General features: G+C 38.2%; 1 protein-coding gene across 2 annotated transcripts in view; it reads right to left on the bottom strand.

Annotated features, from left to right (window-relative positions):
* RICTOR (RPTOR independent companion of MTOR complex 2) overlaps nt 1–26,585 on the bottom strand; it is a 76,579-nt gene extending 49,994 nt beyond the window's left edge. For both annotated transcript variants that reach the window (XM_039567166.1, XM_039567167.1), the window contains exons 1-3: nt 26,501–26,585; nt 26,286–26,333; nt 8,512–8,609 (exon numbers count right to left, since the gene is read on the bottom strand). In XM_039567166.1, the coding sequence (XP_039423100.1) occupies nt 8,512–8,609; nt 26,286–26,333; nt 26,501–26,549 (195 nt within the window). In that variant the 5' untranslated portion in view covers nt 26,550–26,585. The remainder of the gene's footprint in view (nt 1–8,511; nt 8,610–26,285; nt 26,334–26,500) is intronic.
* Between the last annotated feature and the right edge of the window lie 722 nt (nt 26,586–27,307).

The following is a 27,307-nucleotide window of genomic DNA, read 5'->3' as shown; positions in this document are numbered from 1 at the left end:
AAATGACTGTGAAAAATGACCGTGTGGATTTTGGGAAATGATTTCAAAAGCATTTAATTTAGGAAGGAATTTAATTTGTAGCAAGGGAGAGAGTACCAGCTTCAGACTTCCCTGAGAATTTCTGCTGTCTATATTCTGTTCCTATACACACATCAGATACTGAGACTCATCTGTGGATTCTCATACCAAAAAAAGGTTGCACAGTTGTCTAAGTTGTGTACTGGTCAGTCCATTTTTCAGCACCAGATTGCTAGCTGGGCAACTAGTAGTTTGAGCAGAGAGCAAAAATGACTGAAATGAAAGCATATCTGCAGGGGCTCGGGTAAGAGTTTTGAAACAAAGACTGACACTGATGGTCCACTGTTACGTTTTGTCACAGTAGTGCAGAAGTTCAAAAAATCAGAAGGCATTGCCGAGTGTCTTGTAACCGACATTTGGTCTTGGCCTGCCATCCATTTTATAGAACTTATACCTCTGAAAAAATCAGAGCAAAGGTTGAATTTATGCATACAAAAAGCAGCTATAAACTGTCACGAACTGGACATTTCAACCATATGTAGTCGTTGTGAACAAAGAAGATTTACAAGCACAGTTTTGAAGTCCAAAACCATGTTCAAAAAAGAGCAACCTAGGTTGCCAGTGTTTTAGCCTCTTGAGGAAAGGAAAACAATCTCTTCTGTAAGAAGAGCTGATGCTGTTCTTCTTTGGCAGAGCAGCAAAGAAATTCCTAGCAATCTCACTTACTATCCCTGGCTAAAATTATAAAATATTGTCATGTCCAAATCCCAAAGCACTTTTCCAAGCACTTCCAAAAACTCAAGTGACTAATACTGATTGCAATAGCTTTGCACTTTGTCCTCTGTTTTCAAAACAGGCATGTATTCAGTTCTAAGTCAGCGCAGTATTAAGTTTCTCCTCAGCGAGGAATTCAGGAAGTATTTGTGCTAACTAGTCATTACCTCTGCTCTGAAAATACTGTAATATATCAAACCCTGTGACACATTCTTTATGTGTATTTACTGCTAACAATAAGAAATTTATAATAAACAAAATGAACATCAAGGCTCCTGTAAGTTAAAATATTTAGTGTGTTCCATGCTTCAGTTCTACCGTTGACCTCCATCTGAAAAAACAGCATATTGCAGCAAAGCTCTGCTTTCAAGTAAACTCATTTTATTAGCAAGATCATTAAAATTCAAACAATACTTAGGTTTATGCTCAACAAGTACAAATTCATTCGAGGATCACACTACATCTTACAAAACTGTTTTTCAAGAGAAATACCTAGTGATAATGCTGAAATTTAAGACTGTTAATAAGAGATTATTAAATTGGTCTGGATCAGCTCCATGTTTGGGCTCAAATAATTTAAGTTAATTCAAGTATTTTGGAATTTGCATTTTTCTTAACCAAAGACGATTATAAAACATAAGGGAAGTTTTTACATAACCTCTTTTTTAACCATCTTTCAAATTTAAGTGATAATAAAACTAGACAATTGATGCATTAACTGGTTATGACAGTATGTCACTTCCTAACATCAATCTATTTTTATGCCATGTTGTTTGACTGCCTAAGGCTACCACTGCCGCTTTGGCATTTCTATTGACATCTTATGAACTGTAAAAATTGGCTGGCAGAGTGTAAGCAAAACAGTGCGAGAAGATAGTGAGTAAAAACATTGTTCAGTTTCAGACAGTTACATCAGTAGTTGTTTAGGCTAATCATTTATACATCTAAGCCTCTTCCCAGCATTCTACCCTAGACACAAATGAGAAATCCTAACTTAACATAACAGAATGTCCTCAACAGTCTATTTTTCCTACTTTAAAAAAACCCCATAGAATTGTAATTCTGATGTAGGAAAAACCCATGTTTTAGAAAGCCACTATTGTGTGCACTAGTGCATTAGTGAAGCTCATCTCCATCACACTTACCACTGGTTTGCATCTTGAGCAGTCCTGAAATTAAACTGAAGCATTTGACATGTTCCAGGAACCCATCTAACTTGCTGCACTGCTAAAAAGCATTCAGTTCACTGGACCAGTTCTAGGCTGGTTGTCCCTCTCACCAAATACATATAGTGATTATTAGCTCCTCAATACCAGCTGTCTGCATCTATATATGTGGTCCCACTGCACACACCTTCACCGAAGCTGAAAAGAACTTAACCTATCTTAAAATTCAAACAGTCATGTCACCTGATGAGTTAAAACTTTCATCAAATTTAACTGCTGTTTGTATATAAACTTCTGAATTTGACAGTAATAGTTATAGAAGTCTTTGATGGTGTCTGTACATACATGCGAAATATTTTTCCCACAGAAAAGAAAATAGCTACTAGCTTATTCTCCCTCTAATGGGCCACCAGTATTTACGCATTAGCTTTCTTTGTAATTTATATATGTTCCAGATAGAAAAGGGCCTAAAAGATGCACAGGAAGATCAGAATTCAAAAATGTTTCAGTGACTTGAAAGGAGTGCCGAAATTCAGTAAGAAGATTTAACTAGATAATAGGAACATCATATCCTTCAGGGTACCACACATTAATAGACACATACGAAATGGAAGTAGGCCAGCAGAGAAACAGAAACTGTCCAGAAATTAAGATTCAGAATGTTAATTTCAAATAAAAAAGAAAACAAATTTTATCTCTGGAATTAAAAGGTTCTATTAGTATTGATCAATACTAATAGGACTGCATTATGTTTGAGATTAAAAGACTTTTTCCATTTCACAGGCTGCTCTCAAAACTGCAAGAATAAAATTTTGTGTGACACATTTTAAGAGCAAAGTGGAAAAAGTGTAGCAGAAAAATGTACAAGGCAGGTAGAAAATCCACCCATGAAGGCTGAGCCATTTGGTTTATTTAATCTAGGGGGAAAAATAACATTGGGCTGGTAAGGATGGATTTCTGTAAATTTGAAAAGGAGAAAAATAGTCAAAGAAGCTGCTATAATGAACATACTGTTCACCTGGTCCCAATTCCTTGGGTATTTGCTAAGTTATAAATGTCTGGCCTTAAATGTATTATACAAAAACTTTACTGCATTCTTCTAATTTCACCTTCAAACAACATGACCCAGATCAATGATTCCAGCCCAAATGCAGTGATCTTTGTAAATGGCTGAATTCCTGACAAAGCCAAGTAACTGCCATATGTTTGACTGTAAGATTTAACAATTAACATACATACCATTATAGCATAACTCTGTAGGCAAGTAGTACCAGAATGCTAAAATCTAGCTTTGGCGACACATTGGCATAGTTCATTAAAATGGTGATGGATTACCATACAATACCTGGAATTATGAAATTATTTATATTTTTATACTATTTGTATTTTCCATATATCCATCTTACCTATAGAAAGTATACATTTTTAAATAAACACAATAAATTTTATATACAGATACAAACAAAACCAAGCAGAGTATACTTTGTGAGTTAAAACTGCAAATGAGTCCACTTTAAAATTAAAATTTTGTGATAAAATACACCATGACTGGGCATAGCAAAGACTCATTGAGGATAAGATTACATATTAGGACAAAATGGTACATACATTAAGCCAGACAGTGACTAACTTACAGTGAAGGTTTTTTTCATGTTTACTGTCAGCTATGAGTTTTTCATACTACTCAGATGAGTCACAGCAATATGAGTAACATACCAACATGTCTTGGAAACAGTAGCTCAGAACAACAAAACCATAGGAGGTCAACAGCATACACAAGTGGAGTGAAGATTTGCGACCATTCAAATTTATATTTAGTAGAATAGCCACAGCAATTACTAGGTAAAAATATTATATTATTCTATGCATCCAGAATGTTATTACTGCTTTATAACTTTGGAAGTACAGTTTGAGCCACCACTGGTAACATTTAAAAGAAGACTACTTTGTAGATCCTAGTCTTAAGAAAAGCCTACTGAAACTGGACTCTGGTTTTAGACACATTTGTTACACTGAATGTCTCTAAGCAACATGTTCTGCTCCTGTCTGCTACATCATCGTGAGGTTTCAGGTTTTCCCACAGTGGTTTATCTACTTGGATAAATGTTACAGTCAGACAATATATTCAGTCTAATATACCTGGGTTTTGCAAAAGACAGCTGAGACTCTAAAATGACAGACTATGAATTGGGGACACTATCCGTGAAAGCCTCTATGGCCATATCCACATCCAACCCACTCAATCCGTATCATCCTAGTGAAAGTCAGCAGCATGGTCAAAAGCTAACAAATATACAGAGCAGAACAGCAGAGCTTCACTAAATAACAACAATTAGTTTTGAACAGACTGAAAACATAATCTTCCATATCACTGTATTACTGACGCTGTTCCATTGCTAAGTTTATATCTAAAATAAATTGCTTGATTTTGTCCTTTAAGAAGTACCTTTCTTTTTGAAAACAAACAAATTCCTACAACATCTGTGGATTTTTTTTGTCTTGTTATTAAAATACCCTTTTAGTTTTACAAAGGTGTGAAGGATCTCTCAGAAGCTCCCAATCGGATAAACCTTCTATAACAGGGGATTATAAATAAATACTTCAAATCACAAAGGTATTTTCCACTAGGTAAATGCAATTGCACAGTTTTTTCTGGTTTTCAATGACTTATCACTTACTACTTCTCATGGAGGTGGGGAAAACCCCAAAGAAGTAACCATGATGTTTTGATACTAATCAGCAAAAGTGGGGAAACTTCAAGGTGCTTGCCTTATGTAGGTGGCCATATAAATTAAGATAGGTAATCCTACTCATTTCACTGGAGCTGAAGGCAAATACCAAACTTGTGAAATGCTGTGACAATTCAAAGTGTCACTAACCATTTAGTGGAGGTCAAATCCTCAAACAGTTTTCACGTCAGAATATAAATTAGCTTAAATAGGATGGCTTGAAAAGAATATAGACTGAGGCAGTACTGTACAAAAGTTTTTGCCCACAAAAATCCAGCCTCACTTACTAGGTGACAAGAAGCAGAGGAGGAGTGTGCTCTGATTCAACACAGGTAAAATTTCCAAGTCTGCTGCTGCTGCAATTCAGAACTAAACATACGTTTCCACAGCCTGTGTATCACCAAACTGGGAATGCTAATTTCCTGAAACGGAAAACTTAGACCGCCTAAGTTGGGTGGTCTTGTTGGACAAGAACAATCCACATTCTGCAGATAAAGAGCAAAAAACTTGCAACAGTAATGACTTAGCTAGTAAGCAGTACTAGCAAAAACTTGATAAATGAAATTCAAGATTTTGTACAATATCATGTATAAAGCATACTTTGCACAGTAATAATGAGTGCTGTGCAGACCTGAACACAACTAGTTAACACTTCTCTTAAAGGGAAGTAGCAATGAAAAAGGAGTTACAGCACCTAGGCATACAAGCTTCATATAAAGTACCTGCTTTACTGTATCATTCCTGCAGATGAACTAGTAACTCCTGTTGACTTCTGATCACCATTATTATTAAAAAAAAAATAATTAAAAGTATTTAACTTCTATATAAAACCCTGGAGTCTAGTTCAGTACTAATTCAGTAATTTTTACAGGATGAGTATGTTCTTTTTAAAAAAAGGGAGGTGAGGGGAACAGATCTCACCTTAAAAATCTAGTCCAGTTTCATGTAAAGAAGCCTGGACATAACACAACTCAGATATCCTGAAAATAATACAAAACTTGGTGTCTATCATGATCATTGTCAGGAAACTCCACATTTGGAGTTAATTACATTACTTGTTTCCATGTGATAAAAACATTTTGCTTACCCTGACCAAAGAACTAGAACAGTGGGATTTGCAGCCTTTGAAGGAAATACGTGGGGTAGTTGGGAGCAACTGCTTAGACTTGTTCAGATGTTTTCTTTTAAATATAATAATATTCTTAGCAGGAGAATAATAGATTTTCCATATTATTTTATGTGAAATATGCTATTAGAAATTTTCAAAGGTCCTTTCCCTGTCCATAGTACAAATACCCCAGATAGCAAGTAACTCTTCAAAACTGGACGACAAAATGCATCAATTTATAAACAACTTAAGTTCATATTCATTATAATTCCAAGACAGGATACAAACATCCTCAACCCTTAGCATATCAATCTTACTCACACTCCTCTTTCACAAAGGCGGAACTGAGACTACACTAACTCATGGTAGAAGAACAGAGTGCAAAAAGGAAATAACACCATCTCGCCAAGCTCCAGGCTTTCACTTTTAACCACTGGAATGAAAAACACAGAATTGTTCCAACCACAAGGCAGACAATACAGCACAATTTGCAACTTCTATTCTGTTCTCATAACTGCATTTACAGTTCAAACAAGAATAGGAAGAGTTTTTAAAACCAAATGCACTAAGTTACCCACTTAGAAAGCATATATTCCAGAAAGATGAATATAAGAACAAATGTCCGATATTAAATTGAGTAGTATAATTCCCTTATGCAGGGAGATTCTCATTTAGAATCAAAATCAGGTTATGAACCACAGTCTCCATCTTCAAATATCCTATTTAATTTTATTCAGTTGCTTTTCACCAACTCATAATTTCCTCCCAGTCTTAAGTGCAATTTATGAAAACCGTTCTTCCATTTCTCTAAGTATTTTCCAATCTCAACATTGGGTTTAAAAAACCCCCAAATATTCCTCAAATATTCAACTACAGAATTACACAATTTCTCAAAACTATCTTTGAAAAAGGGTATTTAGTTCATATTTTAATTACAATATGTGTATTTCTTAATTTTCCACAGTTATGGGTGCTTAACATGTGATTTTTCATAGCAAAATTGACACTGTTTCAAGATCCTTAGTTTCAAAGATGGACTTTTCACTACTAACCATGCATCTACAAGCCTAATCCAGCTCTTTACTTTTAAGACAATTAGGGAATTTGGAAGCATTCACATTCTGAAGTTTCCAGATTTTCACAAAAAGGAAACCTAGCTATGCATTAGACTTTTCTAGCAGAATAAAGAGCTTTTTTGCAACACATTTTGGAATCCCAATGAAAAGAGCAGCATTCTGTCAATGGTTGATGTCTGATAGACACAAGGCAATGACCCAAAGAAGAGACTTCAGGATGAAGTTCAGTTCCTTAGTGAATGCTATGCATCTACACATGTTCTGAACCAATCCAGATAATGCAGCACTTACAGATTTGTTATTAGTGCATTAGAAGATAAATGTATTTGTTACTGTGACTTTGTTCTCAGTACTCACGTGAATCTTACACATTACCACTGAAGTGGTCAATCTCACAAGGACTGCCTTTAACAGCCAACATGCCTACTTCAAAGGTTATCATGCATGTTTGTCCTTCTCCTATCAACTGGTTCCCCACATCTTCTCTTGAGTATTTGCTCTTTCACTCAAGAGTGGCTCAAAAATGTCAACCGGACTCCTGGTAATCTTACTCAATTCTTTGTAACTTATCTGCAACCATAATTTAAACCTTATTTTATCCCCCAAATTCTCCTCTACTATGTTATTTCTTGGCTGCTACTGGTTGCAGGATCCATCCTCAGTCATAGGAAATCAGTTTTAATTTTCAGGTGTGCTGCCCTATCTCTATCAGAAAGGTGTACAACACACCACATCCTTCTATCAGCCCATCAATTTGGGTAAGGCTCACACTGAAGCTCCAACGTCTCCTGCCTCACCGACTGCAACGCAAGTGTCCCTTGCATTGATAAATGGAACACTGGTCCAACCACAACCACTCACCATCTTACAATGAACACCTTTTCCCTAACTCCCTGACCACCTCCCATGAGTCCTCTCAGCTTCTTTTCACAGGTTTCTCTTTTACCCAAAAAAATGTTACTTGCTGTCTTTCTGAACATCTTTCATGGCTTCCTTCTTCAGCTTACACCCTGATCCTACAGTAAGTTTTTAATTCTTGCCTTGTCAGCTCACAACGACAGCTTCCAATATATCTGTTGTATTTTCAGCGCGTACCTGTCACATGTCCACAATTTGGAACAAGCACATCAAAAATCATCAACACAGATATATTCCAGAAATGGACCCTTTAAATCATCTTCACTACGAAAACTGCAGTCAAAGTTGACAATTCCTGTTCTTTTAGTTTCCAAAACATTGCATATAATGTGCATTAATACAGTCCTCCATCCTCACCATACTCAATAAGTTTACATCAAAGTCTGGCATTTTACATTTTTAATTTCAATTCTGCAGAGCAGGAATCAAATCTTCAGCTCTAGTTACTCAACTTAACCCATTGGGAGATACTTCCATCATCTAAGCAGTAAAATACTACACAAATTCAGCCAGCAGGACAGGTATGCAAACTTCAGCATAACCCTGCATTCACATACTTACTTGTCATTATTTGATACCTTCCTTTCCCACTGTATGTAGACTTCAAGTACAGCTCTGTGATATTAAGCCATTTCATTAGCATCCCAGCCAATGTCTGACAGTAAATATGAAACATTTTACCTGTACAATCACTTGTTCTATGACATCATTTGAGCTCTTACCTTAGTAAAATTATTCAAGTGACCTAGTTTTCTCATATTTGACACGCCTTGTAATTTGGCCACATTTTGGAGAATCTCTCTCATATTATCACAAGGGTCTGCAAAAGAAAACAGCATATTAGGAGATACAGTAAAAAAAAAAAAGAACAAAAATCTAAACATGCATTCAACATGCTGTTTTGTAAATATAATAGGTACTCTCCTCATCTCAGTTAGGGATGAAGAGCACTTTTGTTCCAAGAAGCATCAATCTGATTAATGCTAGGGACGAAAACCAGGCATACCTGAGTTCTGTCAAAAAAATGCTAAAGGCCATGGAAGAGAGACACTCTAATGCAGATTTTAATCAGTATCTTAGATTTGCAGTTGACAAAGAAATCCATTTAGCTTCTGAAACGCCAATCCCTACATCTTGTAACTGAACAACTTTACCCTTAATCCCCTTGTAATTTAAAGACAAAGTAAACTGAAAGACAGATGTAAAAATACAGCATGGTACCGGCACACAACATTATTCCTTTTTTCCTCCAGACAAAGGGTTGGTGGGATTTTGGAAAGATGGGACCTCTTTTGTTCTCTCCACATTAATTGCTTTCCATAATGATGCTAAACTTTAAACAGCCTTTCCAATGAAATGGGAAGTGAACTACAAGGTATGCAAAAGACTTAATCTCTTCTCCTTTTTTCCTAACAGTCAACCATCCCAACAAAAACAGACAAACAAAAAAAAAAACCCACCCACAACAACAAAACCCCACAAACCAGTATTCGCACACCAACTGATGACCCTGCATTCTGCTGGAAAACAGAAAACAAATACCATGAAGAGAAGAGACACTCCTGTCCCACTTCTGGGATTAAGGATGGAAGTGAAGGCAGAGTGGAACAAGCAGCACAGAGTGAGGCTGGGCCTAGGGAGGTACTGCAACAGACACTGTAGTAAAATCTGTACCTAGCGGGACTGTGGCAGTGCAGTTTTTAAAGGGACATATTTGACACAGGATTCTCATGGAGCATTAGATTAGACACTGAGCATAGGTATTACAACAATACTATCAGCAGTTTTAGACTAATGAAAAACCCAGGCTATCCTGAAGATGTAAACTATTGAAAGTAATATGTATTACCAAAAAGAAGAAATAACTGCATTACATAAAATGAAGTCTTTAGAACATGCCTGAACACCAAACATCTAAAAAGCAGCAAAGAGGGCTCTTCTATGTGTGGTGTCCCACACTAACTTCAGTAAGAAAAACTTGCCTCCTACTGCAGAATGGATGAGCTACAGCTGAGTTTGTGGCATATACATAGTCTTTTACCTTCTTGTTCCTCCTCAAAGTGTGTTTGTGTATTTTTCATTATGCAAAGGAAATCAAGCACTGGAGATATAAAGAAAGCATCATCTTCACTACCTCTCTACAAACCATGCTTTTACATCACTTCCTGTAGTTTAAAAACTTAAACTAACAAATTTAGAAAAGCAAACATAAGTAGCAATCTTATCAGGATATATCCAGAATGTGTTTGGCAAAATGAGACCTCTACTTGCATCATGATCAGGAATCAAGACATTATTTAAAATTATGACACCTACAGGTAGGCACCCCAATTAATGTGTACAAACCTGTTAACCCACTGTAGTCAATGAAGATTTTGTCTATCGGCCAATGAAATCAAATGCCATTAGCTTGATTAGCTGCTAGATGCCTGCTCAAGGGTAAGGTAATCAGTTGTATTGACTGTGGTGTTTATAACGAAACTTTAGCACATGTAGAGACATGCTGCTGTTACACCATGTAATTGTGATAATTTTCAAACAAAAGATCAGTGAGAATTTGGGCAGACATGGTAAGTTCTTAAATATAAATATGGGCATCAATTTCTATTAGCACCAGCTTGATGCGAAAGGTCCTTTTCCACAAACCTAATCACAGCATACGCAAAAAAAAAAAACCCCATCAGATACACGAGTACAGACACAGCTATCTTGCACTGCTGAGCAGTATGCACAGCAAAACCAGACATCTAATAACTTTGAATTTAAATTGGAATATGTGCATGGACCTCTTTGAATACCTAGGAAAAAAGAAAAAAAATCTTTGATATGATCACAGAAATTAGAGACACTGAGAATCTTACTGGATCTATCCCAGGTTTAAGATTCCTCTGCACAATTTGCTTTTCCAGGGCTTAACTCAGTTTAAGAGGTTTGCAACAGCGCAAGCTATAAGATCATGGAATGGTTTGGATTGGAAAGGACCTTAAAGATCACCTAGTTCCAACCCCCTTGGCATGGGCAGGGAATCTTTCACAGACCAGGTTGCTCAGACTCCTATGTAACCTGACTTGAACACTTTAAAGGATGGGGCAAAAAAAAGTAACTGGGATTAGTTATGGCACTACAAATAGTTTATATCATATAGCCCCTTAATTTCAAGGGAACATAACAGGAGAGGATAGTAACTTCTTCATAATCTGGTTTCTTTGAAAATACAGTTTGGCTCATATCTATGCTTTGGCCTGCCTTGAGTAATGTGTGGGAATTTCCCTGGTTCGCATCACTTTTGGACCTATAGAATTCCCCGTTATGCCACAAGAAAGATCCCAGGTGAGCAGTTTTAGAGCAACGTAACTTTGCAAAATGACTGGAAGTATGTTTTAATTTTGAAAGTTAAAGAGGCATATGGCTACATATGCATGGTAAAACCCTACGAAAACTGTGTGGACAGGAAAAGACCACGGGACTAGCCCAGAAAACCTCTTGTGCAATGGCAACGGACATTCCTATTCAGCTATCTGATAAAGCTGGCATTAACTCAGAAGTGTGCGAGTTGCCCTGTGGCAAAAGCCAGTCAATTTGGATGTGAAGAAATAAGGGCACAATGATACTACCATTTCTCATATTAACAATTACGTAGCAATGACAGATCTGTATAATAAGGATGCCTAAATAAAATGTATACTAAAAATATTTCCCTCTATTTTTGCATGAGAAACTGCAGTTATAGCAACTTTTCCCTCATCCTGTCCTCTTTCTGTTGAGGAAAAAATTATTTTTAGAGACTGAAAAGTTTGAGGAAAGACATGATTGCGACGCTTAGCAGGGCAGTGAGGTATTTCCCAGAAGCTTCATTAGCAGATAAGTAATTTGAAGCAAACTGGCAACTCTGGAACAAAAGCTACAAAACTGTGAGGAAACTGAGAACATGACAGACATTTCCACAACTGAATTGATAATACAAATAGAGCAAGTTAGCTGTCTCACACTTCAATCCGATCAAAACCATTGCTGATGCAGAAAAACAAGACAGTAAAGTCTCTCATAACATATTACCTCAGAAGGAACTAAAATAACAGAAGTCTTTTTGGTCAAATATTGTCAGGTGAAGTCTTGTTTTAAAACTTCAGAAGAACCCTCTCACAAAAAGTATCCCATTAAATATTTAACAAAATAACTGTGACATACTAACTTCAAGGAAAGACTGGCTATCTTGTTTTTCCTTCTTCTGAAAATGCATAAATTACAAAGAAGTAGAAAATTTGTATTACTCACTCAAGAGTGACTCACTTTCAGTAAAAGTAAAGCCAGTAAGGAAGGTAAGCAGGCCTAAAAAACTTCAGATCACAAATGTAAAAGAATTTAAAACAACCAACATGACATCACAAATGGTGATTCAGTCTTTTGCTAGGCTGTCCCTCACACTGAAATGGGCTTGGAAACAGACTACATTCTGATTCTAAAAACTAAGCCATCTGACTTTCCTGATATCACACATCAGATCCGGCACTATCTATCTTCCTGTCACAAAATCTTACAAAGGCACTATAAAATACCAAGTAATGCAGAAACAGAAAAAAGCATAGCACAAAATCAGAGACTGATCTTCCAAAGTAGTATCACAGCCTTAACATTTCATTGTCAAGCTTAACAGTTCATCTTGGTGTTGACATAGACCTTTTTCTTGTTGTTGTTTGGTTTTCTGTTTGTTTGGGGTAGGTTTTTTGTTGGTTTTTTTTTGTTTTTATTTTGGGGGGGTTGTTGGGGGAGAAGAAGGGGCTGTTGTCAGTGTTTAACAGATTCACAGAATATCTGGATTGGAAGGGACCCATGAGAATCCCTGACTCTAACTCTTCAGTAAATGGCCCATACAGGGATTGAACTCACAACCTTGGTGTTATTAGCAGCATGCTCTAACCAACTGAGCTAACTGGTGTTGAATATGTTGTTTTAAGGACCCCAGTTCATATCACTGCTGCAGAGATTTCTTAGCTCTTACTCTCTAGCTCATCAGAAGTTTCTGTTATAGATCTGAAACAAAAAGCAAGAAGAGAAGCTACTTGTTACTATTTTAAGACCCCTCAAAAGTCTATGCTTTCCTGACTCACTTCATTTATTACTGAGATGCTGACTTGTATTGGGAAAAATTTCTTCACCAAAAGGGTTGGCAAGCATTGGAACAAGCTGCCCAGAGAAGCAGTTGAGTCACCATCCCTGGAGGTAATTAAAAGATGCATCCACATGGCACTTAGGGACACAGTTTAGTGGTGAACTTGGCAATGTCAGGTTTACAGTTGGACTCAATGATCAAGGGTCTGTTCCAACCAAAATGACTCTATGATCTCCAGCTGGCCCACAGCAACAACCAAATATCTTCACATTCTTTCCCATGGTGCTTCTGAGAGTGGAGCTGTGCAAAATTACTAAACTATCTTCCAGCTTTCTTCTGCTAAAAGATGAACAACCCCTTCACTTACTTCCCTTCTCTCTCCTGTCCCACTATTATCCTTTACACTACTTCAGCACTCATCGTCAATTCACAATAAAATCATCCTGCCAAGTACCTCAGTAGAATCCTTTTTTGTTCTTCTGACTATGTTAGTTCTCTACTGAGTTACTGACTCAAACGGAGTATTAAATTCTTACAAAATCCACTCTGAAGTAGCTGTGCCACTGAGCCACTCACAGGTAGAACAGTGGAAGCAAGACATACCTGTTCCACATGACACTCAGTAGAACGAAGTTGTCTTTTTATTTACCTGGACTTTACAACTGGTAAGCTGTCCCAAACATTGTACACAAACCCACGTCACTCAAATGTCATCTACAAACTTGATACATATAAAAATTGCAAGTCAGCCCACTAGTGTCTAGCAGCAACAGCTTAGCTTGCTAATCATTACTCTCATTTTCTGTCCGTCTGCTTTTTGTTGGACAGCAAAAACTGTGAGGTAGCAGTAGATGCTCTGTTTACTTCTGTTACACTAAACACAATTTGTCACCCACAATTCTTTGCACTAACACACTGTACTTACAATTATAATCTTCAGCATAGAGCAAAGCTGGTGTTTTTAGAACTCCAGCCTCAAGAACTACATGAATCTCTATGCCTAAATGTATGTCACAGATGCATGTATATTTAAAATATCCAATGTTGTGTTGTTGTTTGTTTCTAAACTCTCATGACCTCTTAAGGCTTAGCTCATTTTTTCACCCCTTCAGGACTGTGACATTGTTTTTCCCCAGTGAGAACCATGATGCATTCTGACAGATCCCATTCTCCAGAGAGAAAGAATACCACAGAAGTCCAGCTACACAAAACAGCTAGCACTCCATCTAATGCAGGGATGAAATAGGACCAGCAATAGCTATATTAGCACAAGTGACGGCTCCTTTTGCCTGACAGATTTAGTAGCATTGTTTGACCATGTTCAGTATGCTAGCAGCATGCCAATTCACTGTTCTGTTATGCACATGTGAATGAAAAAGAAAAAAAAAAAAAAGAATGGTAGGCTTTAGCACACAAATAATTCAGTAACTCTGAAGTCAGGCATGAGTCAAACTGAGGAGTCTGTATTATATGCATCACTTGGTAGGTGCTGAAACAGTACACAGTACTGTACACAGTAGCCAATGTATATGCAGTAACACTCAAGAGAGAGACTGCACTAGCAGCTGATGTCACACCTACTAGAACCACAAGGCCCAAAAAGTGAAATAAAAGATTAAATACTCCTAAATACTTCCTTTAAAGAAGGAAGTTGTACTTACCTACAGTCAAGCATCTCACCATTGACTAAGAACACGAGAAGTATCCTCCTCTTACTGAAAGAATCACAGTAATGATTGGATAATGGATAATCCTGGTGAACTTCCTATACACCCCTACATTTATCAAGTATTTTTAGAGTGTAAAAGCCATGCAACTGCATATAGTTAAGCTGTTCTTAGTAGCTTGTTAAAGTACAAGCTGCCAAAATGAAGTTGAGTGAAATATACCAACTAGAAACATTAAGGCACTGTTCTCCACTTCCACTGAAACAGCAATGAGTTATCAGTTATTAAAAGCAGTGAAACATTAGAAATTACTTAGAGGTGCCTATGTAAGACTATATGATAAGTCAGCCTCCCAAAACACATTTTAATCAAGACCTTTAATAATGAAATGAGACATCAATGATAAGTCATATCCTACCATTACCAACTTGTTGCAAAAAAAAAAAAAAATCAGGACAACTATGTAACCTTCATGATATTAAAGTATTCTTAATTTACATCTAATTCAAAAGGTGGAAACTGCACAGAAAACCTGAGAATATGAAAGATGAGAAAGCTATATTAAAAAGGCGAACTCTGCGACACAGATCATTCCTGTATTATTTATATTAACACATCAACTCTATTTTGCCAGATTCCAAAAAATTAGTGCATGAACACTTTACATTCAACCTGTGATTTTCAAAAACACAGTAATACATGTTTAGACTGAAGGCATGTCTCAATTTATAGTGTAAAAACATAAAAACCTGTCTGTTCGTAGTATCAAGTTAATGCAGTTATGTTGAAAAATGTACTAAATACTAGCCAGATAGATATCCTCTATGACCACAGTTAAAATTCTGCTACCACACTTGAAGCCGTAAGGTGGGAAATACTTTTCACTTTTCACTGGTATAATGTGATGTAAAAGTTTTGCCAAATAAGACTTGAAAATTTTAGATTAAAAAAATCCACATGTATATCAAGCTTTAACAATTGAGAATAACCCCTTAGAAAGTACCTATGACTAAAGAGTGATTTCTGCAGAATGCACCTAGAGATTTATTTAGTTTGATTCCCATAGTTTTCACGGGGGAACCATACTTTATTTTGAATATAGGTAAATTCCAGTAATTCATGTTTGTGAAAACAGAAAGCAAAGAAAAACTAAGAACTCAGACTATTTTCACCCTTGTTGCTTAAGAAAGCTATGAATATATGAAACTGGCTCACTAATATGGAAAAAAGCACACATCCTCTCTTTCATGGCAGTCAGAAAAGAAACTAACAAAACTACTCATCTTCCTACATCACTGAAGTAGAAATTAACCATCACATATACAAAAATGCCTGTGAACAAGAAAGCAGTGGAAAAGACAGCATATTCAAGGTAGGATTCAGGTATTACTAGAACCTCAGATAAACAGGAAATCATGCATCAGGATAACTTACGCATCTAATCCTTCATATTTAATTCTCTACATCTAGACTTGCAGACAAGTGCTTCTGAAAACAAGTAAGTAAAATTTAAACGTCTACTGTGATTGTACAGATTTCTCTTCTGCAGATGTGCATAAAATATTGTAAATTAAAGGATTTTTTTTTTTTTAATGTCAATATTCCTAAGATAAAGGTGGCAGGAAATAAACAGTCTGGTGTTGCAGTCAGCTTGAAGAGCAGTTCCAAAATGGACCACTTTCCAAAAATGCTGTCTTGTATTATTTCTAACCAAGACACTGAGATTATATGTGTAGAAAAGCCATTCTTACACCCACACTTTGGAATTACGTTAATTATTCCCAACGTGTGATCTTGTATGTCAGCTTTGTAAACAGCATTGCATTACTGCTAAAACTTCTAAAAAATGGGTTTCATAGTTGAAATGTTAACAGCTTTCCCAGGATAGAAAGAGAAAACTGAAGGACCATTCCAAAGGATAACTACAATGGTGATTTGAAAATTAATTACATACAGTTTTTGATAAACAAACTGTTCTTTAAATGCTTTATAGCAATACAAAATCTAGAGTCCTGCACAGCTTCCTCAAAGACCAATTATGAAAACAGTATTAAATAATATTAGTTAGGACTATGTAAGGTATCAGAGCATATTTAAAAAACTGTTATTTAAAATAAACTTGTCTATTCCTAGAGAGAAAATGCTTAATTTAGTCCTCCATTTAAATTTACAGTTATTCCTCAACTCCTAGGTAGACATAATGTTGATGCCAAGAATCATAGCAGTAAGTCTTGATATACAGAGTCTTTGGGAATTACAAACTTATTCCCAGTTCTTCCACCTCTCCCCCCACAAAAAATCCCATCAGAATGCCATCCCTCTGCTATACAAGATACACAACTGTAACTATTGCGTATTATCATGACTAAAACCAAACCGGAATCCTAGTCTCTTAGAATTTCTAATCATGACCACTTAACAATACACATAATAATACACAAATATAAATAATTCTGGAATACAGTTAAATTCAGGAAGAACTTCCTCTCAACTTTCAAAAGCTCAGATGTTTAAAAGAAAAAAGAGAAAGAAAAAAAAAAGAAGACAAAAAACACAAAGGGTCAACATGCTGGAGGCTGGGGAACATTCCGTAACTGTGTGACTATGCATTTGTTTGCCCTGTTGTTCTGCTCTCTTCTCTGCAACAATTATCAACTACTGCCAAGGTTGGAGTGACCCAGTACAACTCTTCTTATGCTCAAGAGCCAGTAAAAGCGTTTCCCAGATTTACAAAATTGCTTATGTCAGTACACAAATCAAATTAATACTTCCCAGAACATCAGTGATGAATCTGAATGGTGAATGTAAGTTTATTGTAATGCTTTACAAAATTATCTTCAGCTCTTCCTACTCATTTCCCTCTTTTCTGCCACCATTTTTAGAAGTAGAAATATCAGGATGGCCATAATTTTCAGTTGTTTTAACAAAACACTATGCCTTTCTGACATCTTGCAACTAATGTTTGGAGAGTAGACCAGGCAAATCTGCTTTCAAAACCACTTGAGAATTTTGATCACGTATTTCTCTGAATATTATCAAACTGAAATATAATCATAGGACTATTTTCTCAATTAGCATTCTGATTCTTTTCTGCATCAGTTTAATTTGTTCAAGAACCTGAAAACATAAATGCTACATGGCTCTTACTAATAAACTCTAAGGTGTCAGGAAGTAGTCACTGTCCCCAGAAATACCATGTTACATGTAAGTCCATCAACATTAGGAGATGTAGGATCACCCAGTTTGCCAATCAAGACACGAAGGGCAATTTTGCACAACATGGAAACACCACTGCAATAACAAATTCAAACATTAAAACAGGGACACAACTAGAAACTACAAGTAATTCACAAACTGCTGCAGGACTGCAACACCAAACATTTAAACTGTGGCAAATGTGATGTGCTGTTTTCCCCATCCTAAAATGCTATAACCAGAAGATTTCAAAATAGTGCTGATTGATGGTAGTTGTGGACTTCATTCCCTCATACTAAGGAACAGGACAGGTCCTTGCGTCACACAGGTAATACAGTCACACTGCTGTGGCCATTCAAGACTTCCACTCTTTCTCCTGAAGAAGGACAGGAAGCGTCATATTTATAGATTTCACATGATCTGAATACAATTCTCTGAAGACAGAGGACACCTAATCCATTGGTCAATCTCAATTTAGAAAAACCTATCCACTGCAGTAACAGGCTAAGCTAAAAACTGAGCTGCTAACACCACGTTTATGGAAACAGCAAGATTTTTTCTATTTCACTTTTTGTACTTCATGAAAAAAACCCCAGAAGTCTACCCACCACACACACATATGGTTTGCATAAAGAAGGAGATGAACACATTCTAAATTCTCTAGATATGAGGTTGCTCAAACGAAATTCTGACTTCACTGATGCTCAGGAGGTAACAAAGGAGTAAGATTACTTACAGATTTAATAATTTGTTTTTAAAGAAGTAATTTCTAGGCAACAGCTGTTCTTGAAAGTCATCTATTTTTATAAAGTAATTATTTTTAAATATATGTATTTATTTATAGTCTACGTACACTTCATGCAGGAAACCAATCTTCTATGCAGCTAAAAAAGACCCAAACAAAAATCCCTGTGTTGCACCATACATCTTTACATGAAGAGATTAATGAAATTACTCTTTGTTACTCTTAAAATTATTGTGCATTTTTCCATAAATCAAGGCCATATTGTTTTGCTTTAAATACCTAAACTCTATGAATAAGCATCTCTACCAATCATTCTGTAGTCTTAAATCAACAGAGGTAGTTAATTTCACAATGAACACTTATGCAAGTAGGGCACAGAGATGTACTTACTTCATTTCAGCCAAATGACTGCTAACTCACAGGAGTCATTTCAAAGATGGGCAAGTAACAGTCATCTTCACCATTCTGCCATCCTGTCTGTCTTGGACTTAAATGGTTACTGAAAGTATCATTTATAAACAGCATGAAATTATGTTCTCTAACCATTTTCCAACTGAAACAGAATTAAAAATTTTCGTTTTGCATCTCTGACAATTAAGCACATTTCTAGTAAACAAGCAAATAAATAAATACATTAACTTAAAACTGTATTTCTGAAATTACGCAGGAGCAACCACCTCAGTGAATGTTCACATGTACCCAAAACCATAGCAGTAAATAGCAGTTTAACTAAAATGAGCTTAGGGAAGTCTAGTGAAGAACAAAACCAGTACATTTAGAAAAAAAAGTCTCCCTTTTAGGAAAATGTTCATAAAGGCTATCACTCAGATTGATTTATTAATGAACAACATTGATTCAAAGGCTATTGCTGGACAGGTAGAATTTAGGTGAAGAGACTTCCTCATTATATTTATTTACCCAAACCCATGCAGTCCACCACTGACACCTAGAAAGCTTTCAAATACATGCTAACAGCAAAATTCAGTCAAATATCTAAATAATACAACTGTAAGTAATTTTTTTTTGTTCTTTGGGATTGGGTTTTGTGTTTGGGTTTTTTTTACTACATTTTCTCATTTATGCATCTTTACCAGTGCACCTCCTTTACATCAGACGCAAAGCTTTGATGAATACACTTTTCACTAACCATATTCTGAAGTTTTGCTTCTGAAATTTTCCATCACCACACCAGATGACAGGCAAATGAAAAAAGATCATTTCTGCAGTATATACAGATATACCAACATTATAGACTCTTAAACTAGAATAGATACATTTTGTTACGACAGTTACAAGTGCTCCAGTTAAAAATTTGACAAATATCAGCCAGCACTCATGTAGCAGTGTTGTCTCCTACCCTTCCATATCGAAAGTACTCACTGCTCAGTGTGTGAATTCACCTGCACTATTGTACAAGCATCTGCCTACCTGCAGGCAGGTAAAACACTTCCAAAGAAAAGCAAACTTCTTACTTTATCTGATCTTTTGTGTAGTTATCCAAGCCTCAAGACACATGCTCTTGTCTTAGCTGCAAGAAGGTAGCTGGTGTTAAAAGTAGATGACTTGCGCCATTTACTATTTTAAAAAAGAAATCTTGGGAGGAGTTTCTATTATTATAAAAGTTAAGAAAAACTTATCTGATTTTTCAGTACATTCCCCAAGTCAGTCATCATTCCAAAATCAGTTCTCAAGCTGTCCTGTAAAGCTCTTGAGCATTGCTCTCGAGCATTTGCTGCAGTGTCTGAGTTTGTATAGATATAAAAGTAGGAAAACTGCAATTTTAACTACGACTATTTCACTTCTTCCCACTTTAAAGAAAAATAACAATACCTGATGTTAAGCATCTCTTCTATGTTATTAGGGTATAACTCCTGAGATTGCTAGGTAACTGCTTAAGTATACATGAAGGTCATCAGCTTGGGCAAGCAATGCGCTTCTTTCTGGACAGGAGATGGTTGACATAGCTCCACTGTTTACTGTGTTTATGATGAGGAGTGTGTTACTTTACACAGCCTCTACAATACATAGGCTCTAACAGAAAAAAATGCTGAAAGTAAGCATTGCTCTAATATCTAAGTGGGATACTGGGAAGCAACAGAAAAAACCTGAATAACATTTATGACAAACACTTGAACATATCAAGAAGGCAGCAGGAGATTTTGATACTTCAGCACTCGGGGAGGAAGGAAGCCTGTTGAAGAATGTCATGAAATCAGAGCATTGCTTAAATGCCTAAGAAGGTGTTTGGATCAGTGTATCGACACCGATCCAAATCACAGAAAAATCTTTTGTAATAGAAAGTACAAGATCTTAGAACAGTCATTTTACTCTCTGACCACAACAGCAAGAACAAAGAACCCACATACAAAAACAAATTTAGAGATGCTGTACACAAAAACTTTAAAGACAGCTATGAGTGCAGATCTTCAAAGACATGGTAGGACCCAATTCCTAGAGAAATATTAACAATAGATAAGCAAGTCATAAGGTTTTGAAGTGCTCTTCTGCTAAAACTTTTCCTTCATTAAAAATGTTGTTCCTGTTTTCAAGAAATGGAAAGTGAAAACATTTTAAGCACACACCATCTTAGCAGTTCTGAGAAGTCTTAAGATTATAAAAGCAGGGCTTAGGAAGCAAAGCCAAAGGTACAAAAGTGTTATTAATCTAACCAGGACAATGCACTATACAATTCCAAAACAACGGTCAATGTGCAAGCACAAGTGCAGACAGGAAAGTTAAGTGTATGACTTAATTCTGAAGTGCACGTATTCAGCACCTTACTCTCTTACTTTTAAAACCTACCAAAAGCTCACACATTGCCAAAAATTTAGCAGGCCACCATCATTGATCACTTTCCCTTTGTTCTCCCTATATAACAAAAAACTTCAACATACAAAAATAATGCAGTAGAACATTTCTCATTAAGCAAAGTTAAGAGGTCTCTTCAACAGTTTTTGCCCCTTTGTCACATACTTTGTCTCTCAGGACACTGAATAAAAAATATTACTAATTACCTTCTTACTACTGTTACAGTTTCTGTTACAGATTCACAAACAAGGGAGCAAAAAACAACTGCTCTGCGTGACCTGCTGAAGCTCAACATCCTGCTACAGCTACCCATAAAAATTATGCCATACTGCAACGTAAGGGTGAAAGGTGCCCACACATTTTGATTATTTGGCTGTTTTAAAAATACTGCTTCTACAGCATGGTGGAGCTCCACTTCTCGATGTTTTCAAGCCAGGCCACATTTCCCATGAGTATGCAAAGAACCACCTAAACGCTTTCTGTAGCAGACTTACGAGTGGAAGAACTGCCTCTGAGGCATCAAAAAGTATGCACCAGCTGCCATCTCTGCAGTGGTTCCCTACTGCCATGCTGCAAGCACTCCAAAAAGGTTTTTTTTTCCTTCCCCCACTACTTGAGCTTTCAGTATCGGACATGTGCTCTGTTCCTCCCTGCTTCTTCCACACTGATGAAGGAAGCTGGAAACAGTATGGTCATCAAATCTCAAGCTGATTTTGGAAACAAAATTCATCCAGCCTTCTTTAACTATCCCACAAATAACCCTTAAAAATGCCCAACATTTCTGTGGGCTGCAAACTGCAAATAGCATCCCAAGATGTTTGCCCTGCATGCAATGCATTACAATTTGCCGTGTAGGAACATGGAATCAAATACTACATGGTTTAAAATTATTCAAGCACAGTAAGAAAAGTAACACGGTTTAGACCTCATGAAGTTAAACGGAACTCCTCTATATTTTATTATTACCTACATGACATGGGGAAATGAAGGCTAAAAAGGAAAAGGGTATTTTCTCAGACAACACTAGTAAATTTTGTGATATCGGTCTCAGGAAGAAAAAGAAAACGACCAGTTTTCTCAGCTGCTTTATTCATGTATGTCCTGTGTTACAGTCGGAAGACTCAACACTTACCAAGTAGAGAAAATTGGCTGTACAAGTTGATAAACCAAAGTAGTATCTTGTAATGCACGTTTTTGAATAATAAATGAAAGTACTAATGCTTGAGATAGGGACATTTTAGTTGATTAAAGAGTACAGTATCAGAAAGTGAAGACTGTTACCCTCAAAAAGGAGGAAATGAACACATACGGACATGAACAGCACTCTACTCAACTTCAGTATTCAGTTGGCACTCCTGCACCGGTAAGCAAACAAGCCCTGAAAAGTTCCTAATAGCCAGTGCAACCTCTGAGCTACAGATTCCAAGAAAACAGGGATCCCTTGAAGGAAGATGAGCCTGACTACAGATAATGCACCGTGAGACTGCTCTCAACTAGCCGAGTTCCAAACTACTTAGGTCTTCAAGACCCAAGGACAACAGCCAAAATTCCAACAAAGGAAGAGGTGCTGGTCACCCAGCAGGATAAGGTGATCCAGTTACAAAGGTGAGCAAAGAATCACAGAATGGTTTGGGCTGAGAGGGACCTTTCAAGGTCACCTAGTCCAAGCTCCCTGCAAAAACTTACGAGCAAATGAAGTGTGGATTACACAGGCCTTTAAGAGTGCCCAGAGCTCTGGGAGGTATATATGCTTCTGTGACTCAGCTCTGAATGCCTGTAAAGCAGTCAGAAACAAAGAAAAGGCATATAATATTTGTATTATAGTTATATATGCAACCATGGCCAGAGTCAGTGGAAAAATTCCTAGTAAATGCACTAATCTGGTCGATACCTCCAATTGTCCTTTTTGGCCTTCAGAAGTTATGAGCTTGATTTCAGTAGTCTAATTAAACCAGTCTCTCTCATCCCATTGCTAATTCCTTCCAGATGACTCCAATGGGAGTTATACTGGTGGCGAGTCTGTCCTCCCTTTCCTTTTCTGTTCTATTCTGAGCAGGTAATATAACACAAGGCCAAAACATGAGTGCTCTAAATCCCAGTTATTAACTGCAATTTTGTAATCAACAGAATACATGACATATGATCTTAAGTAGTCAAAAGCAATGAGTCTACCCTGTATCTGCACCATTTTTTCTTACTATACCAGCCTTATACACAAAAATGCTTATCCTGGGGACAATTCTTCCAGAGTTGATCAGCATTTCAGCAAAGTGGTTTTCTTAAAAATGATTTATCTGAATCCTCTTAGAAGATGGGGAGGGCTGAGTAGGACAGCAGCCATGGTGAAAACTTGTAAAAAAGCTTGGAGTCCTCTGTGAAAACATGAGCAACCCTATAACTACAGGACAGGAGAAAAGAGCAAACCAAACACATATAGAGAAATGTAGACCACTCTGCAAGCAGCAAGGCACTCCTCGAGCCTTACCGCTCAAAAAGCCAGGAAGAAGCTGAACTCAAAGCAGCACAGCCAGGAGTGCTCTCCCCACATTTATTATTTGTTTTGAAATTCTTAATAACAGCACTGGCCTCTTGCATGGAAAGTGTAAACAGTATACAGTCCACAGGTATAGACGAGTAAAGGTCTAATCTGTGTGCTAAGTCATGCTATTATTAACAGGAACCTATTCAAAATAAGGCAGTGCCAATATAATTTTTCGTGTTTGTAACAAAGAGGCCCCTGTAACGAGAAGCATATGGCTACACTCTGTTTATGGTGATTCTCTACTTTGCCCAAATCAGATATTTCACATTAATCAACACAAAGTTCAGTTGTACCGGGAAACAAAAAACATTAGAACATTCTTTTAAGCTAATGCAAACGTGAGCCCTGTGGAAAACTATGTGATCTGCACAACACAGTGAATCAAAACACTGCACTATTAGTACCAAATTAGGGTAACAAAATATAATTGCTTCCATAACTATTGTAACAGCTGGAAAAACAAATATTCGTTGTGTTCATTGTGGAAATCAAGTTATCATCTAGCTTAGGGAATGTCTTGCTGAGACAAAATTTTAAGCTTCTTACTTTGGTTTCCTCTTTAAAATGCAGTTAACACCTACTGTGGATATACAGTGTTATATGGTTTCTGATCAGTCAGGTGTAGTTCTTCCAAAAAAAACCCAAAACCCTTGGTTTTTTGACATCTAAATTTAAAGCAAGTTCTTATTTGATTTCCCCAAAGATTTTTTTTTAATAGGAGCTATACAGCCACAGTGCAAAAATACCTTTTTTCTTTGTATTAAAAACGTGTTTTGCATCTTACTCCAGAGCCTCTTTTACAACACTATACACATGTCGTAGTTGTACTGCTATTACTACAGGTCTCTCGGAATCAGCAGGCAGCTGAAAACACCTCATGGCAAAAGTCAGTATCACAATCATAGTCACCTACCGAATTCTGATTAGAAGATTTCAAATAGTCCACATCTCAAATTACCACTCCAGCATTTAAATTTTGTGTATTGTTCTTTCACCTCAGAACACTTCAGTATGTTACAGAACATAAAAAAGTTACTAAACCCATTCATTAAAATCCTAATTTTGCAGATTTCATAAACAGGTAGCACTGCTTACAGCAATAACTTTGCCATGTGCTTAAACTGTTAAGGCCTTTGTTCTACATTTTGCTGATAAAAGTTTCACCAGTTTTGATTTTTAAAGACAGTATTTCTCTAAAGCAATCATGTCCTTTGGGAGATAGAGTGAGAAGAGACAGAAGAGCCTGTTTCCTTAAATTGAGGAAAACCCAGCAGTTTTCCCAACTATTAAAACATACTTGTAAATATGATATGTATACACAGAAATAACTTGCAGCCCATGATAAAACTTCTTAATAAAATAATTCTAAACACAGCTTACTTTAGGGGAAAAGAGACTTAGAGAAAGTATGATGCAGTATCAACAATTCCAAGTTGAAAACACTACTTCTACTGCTGATATTTTTACTTCTTTTCCATTTCACAGGCCACTTTTATCAATCTCATTGATTCTGTCATTCCCCTGCCTACTTCCTCAGAAAATGGATCTATTCAGTGTAATAGCCATCCTGGATCTCCTGAAGAGAACAGTTATATACCAGCATCAACTTTATTCCCTCCGCCAGACTAGGATCCTCTGTCCCACGAAATACCACTGCCTGTAGAGCAATGACATTCCAGTTTGCTTTTTGAATTTTATCCATCTATTTGGGAGAGCCTAACCCTCACCTCACTACTCAGCAAGGCAAGATCACATTTGGCCTATACATGTGGGTAAGGAACGAGCACCTGTTTGCCTGAGACAAAATTTCTTAGCGTGTAGCAGATATCAGCGTTGCTTCCTTCCTCTTAGCCCCCGCCACCACACACACACACACAGACACATCTGAGAGCAGTGGAGGATGTTTGGAGCAATTTAACAAGCAAAGGGGAGATGAGTGGCTGCTGATCTTGGAGCAAGAGGCTCAGGGCAAGCGCCGTGGCCCGCCGGCCTAGGGCGGGCAGGGATACACGAAAAAGGGATGGAGACAGAATACTCGCCGCTGCCGAGGTGCTGCTCAGATGCGCACGGCAAGATCACCCGGAGGGTCAGGCACTGTAAACAACGCCGTCTGCGAGTAGCAGGGGCTTCAAGGACAGCCCCAGCGCCGGCCGAGGAGCCTGAGCCGCACGCCGGGGAGGAAGGAGCCCCGCGGCCCCGGCACGGCCCCGGCACGGCCCCGGCACGGCCCCGGCACGGCCCCGGCACGGCCCCGGCACGGCCCCGGCGCGGCCCCGGCGCGGCCTCGGCGCGGCCCCACAAGTGCCCGAGGAGCGGCTCCCACCCGCGGGAGGCTCCACTCAGCCCCCGCCGGCGGCCTCGGCCCCCGCGCCCGCCCCGCGGCACCACCAGGCCGCTCAGCTCCGCCGCCCCCCCCGCCCCGCCCGTACCTCGGCTGAGATCGAGGGACACGTTCTCCTCGCCGCTGTCGTTCCGACCTGCGGGAACGGGGGGAGAGAAAGGCATTAGACGGGCGGGGAGGAAGGAGCCGGGGACAGAGAGGAGAAAGAGGGGAGAGGAGCGGGGGACGCCGGCGGGCACCGTGGGGGGGCGGGCACCGTGGCGCTGCGGGCGCCGGCGGGGCGGCCCGTGGGACGCTCCTCACCTCGGATGCGGAGGTGCCTCAGCGAGCGGGCGCGGAGCGTCGCCGCCATGTTTGCGGCCCCGCAGCCACAACACCGGAAACCTCGCCCGCTCTCGCGAGGGGAGGCGCTCGGAGCCGCGACGCGGAGGGCGCCCCCCCCCGGCACCTCCCCCCTCACCGCGGGCGCGGGGGCGGCTGAGGCGGCGCGGGGCGGGGATGGGCGGCGGGAGCGGCCTGACAACAGAAATTACTTTTTTTTTTTTTTTTCTTTTATTTTTGTTGTGGTTTTGTTTGTTTGTTTGTTCGTTCGTTCGTTTTTTCGGGGTTTGCCCGCCCTGTTTCCCGGCCTTGTGATGAGGTGGTAATTCACATGGGTGCGGCGTGACCGTGGGCTTTGTACGCCGGATGTTTTCTGCTTTTTAATGCGTGAAGTAATTAAAAACAGGAAAAAGAAATAGCTTTTCATAGCTTGTTTGGTTGGTGCGCAATGAGTCTCTCTGTAGGCTCAAGTGCTGCTCTATTTCTTACTGCTTTTACATTTGTTAAAATTGCTTAATAAATGTATATATTAAAAAAAATAAAAAAACCAAACCAAAAAACAATGTCGTAAAGAAGTCCCACTGCAAGAAACCATGCACTGACATACTGGCTCCTTTTAAGGGAGAAGTTTAAATTTGCTGATAGCACCCTACATCATGCCCTGATGCTACAGACAGCCACAAACAAGGCAAATCCTGGCACTCAGACGTCCCAAATTCTCTAGACCAAATCCAGCAAATACTATCAAGTTGAAGTGTAGAAGTAGCCAGCCATAGAAAACATACTTTC

Source organism: Corvus cornix, chromosome Z, assembly GCF_000738735.6.
Source record: "Corvus cornix cornix isolate S_Up_H32 chromosome Z, ASM73873v5, whole genome shotgun sequence".
Classification (NCBI taxonomy): domain Eukaryota; kingdom Metazoa; phylum Chordata; class Aves; order Passeriformes; family Corvidae; genus Corvus; species Corvus cornix.
The sequence above is the reverse complement of the archived record's forward strand: the minus strand, read 5'-3'. Positions and strand labels throughout refer to the sequence as shown.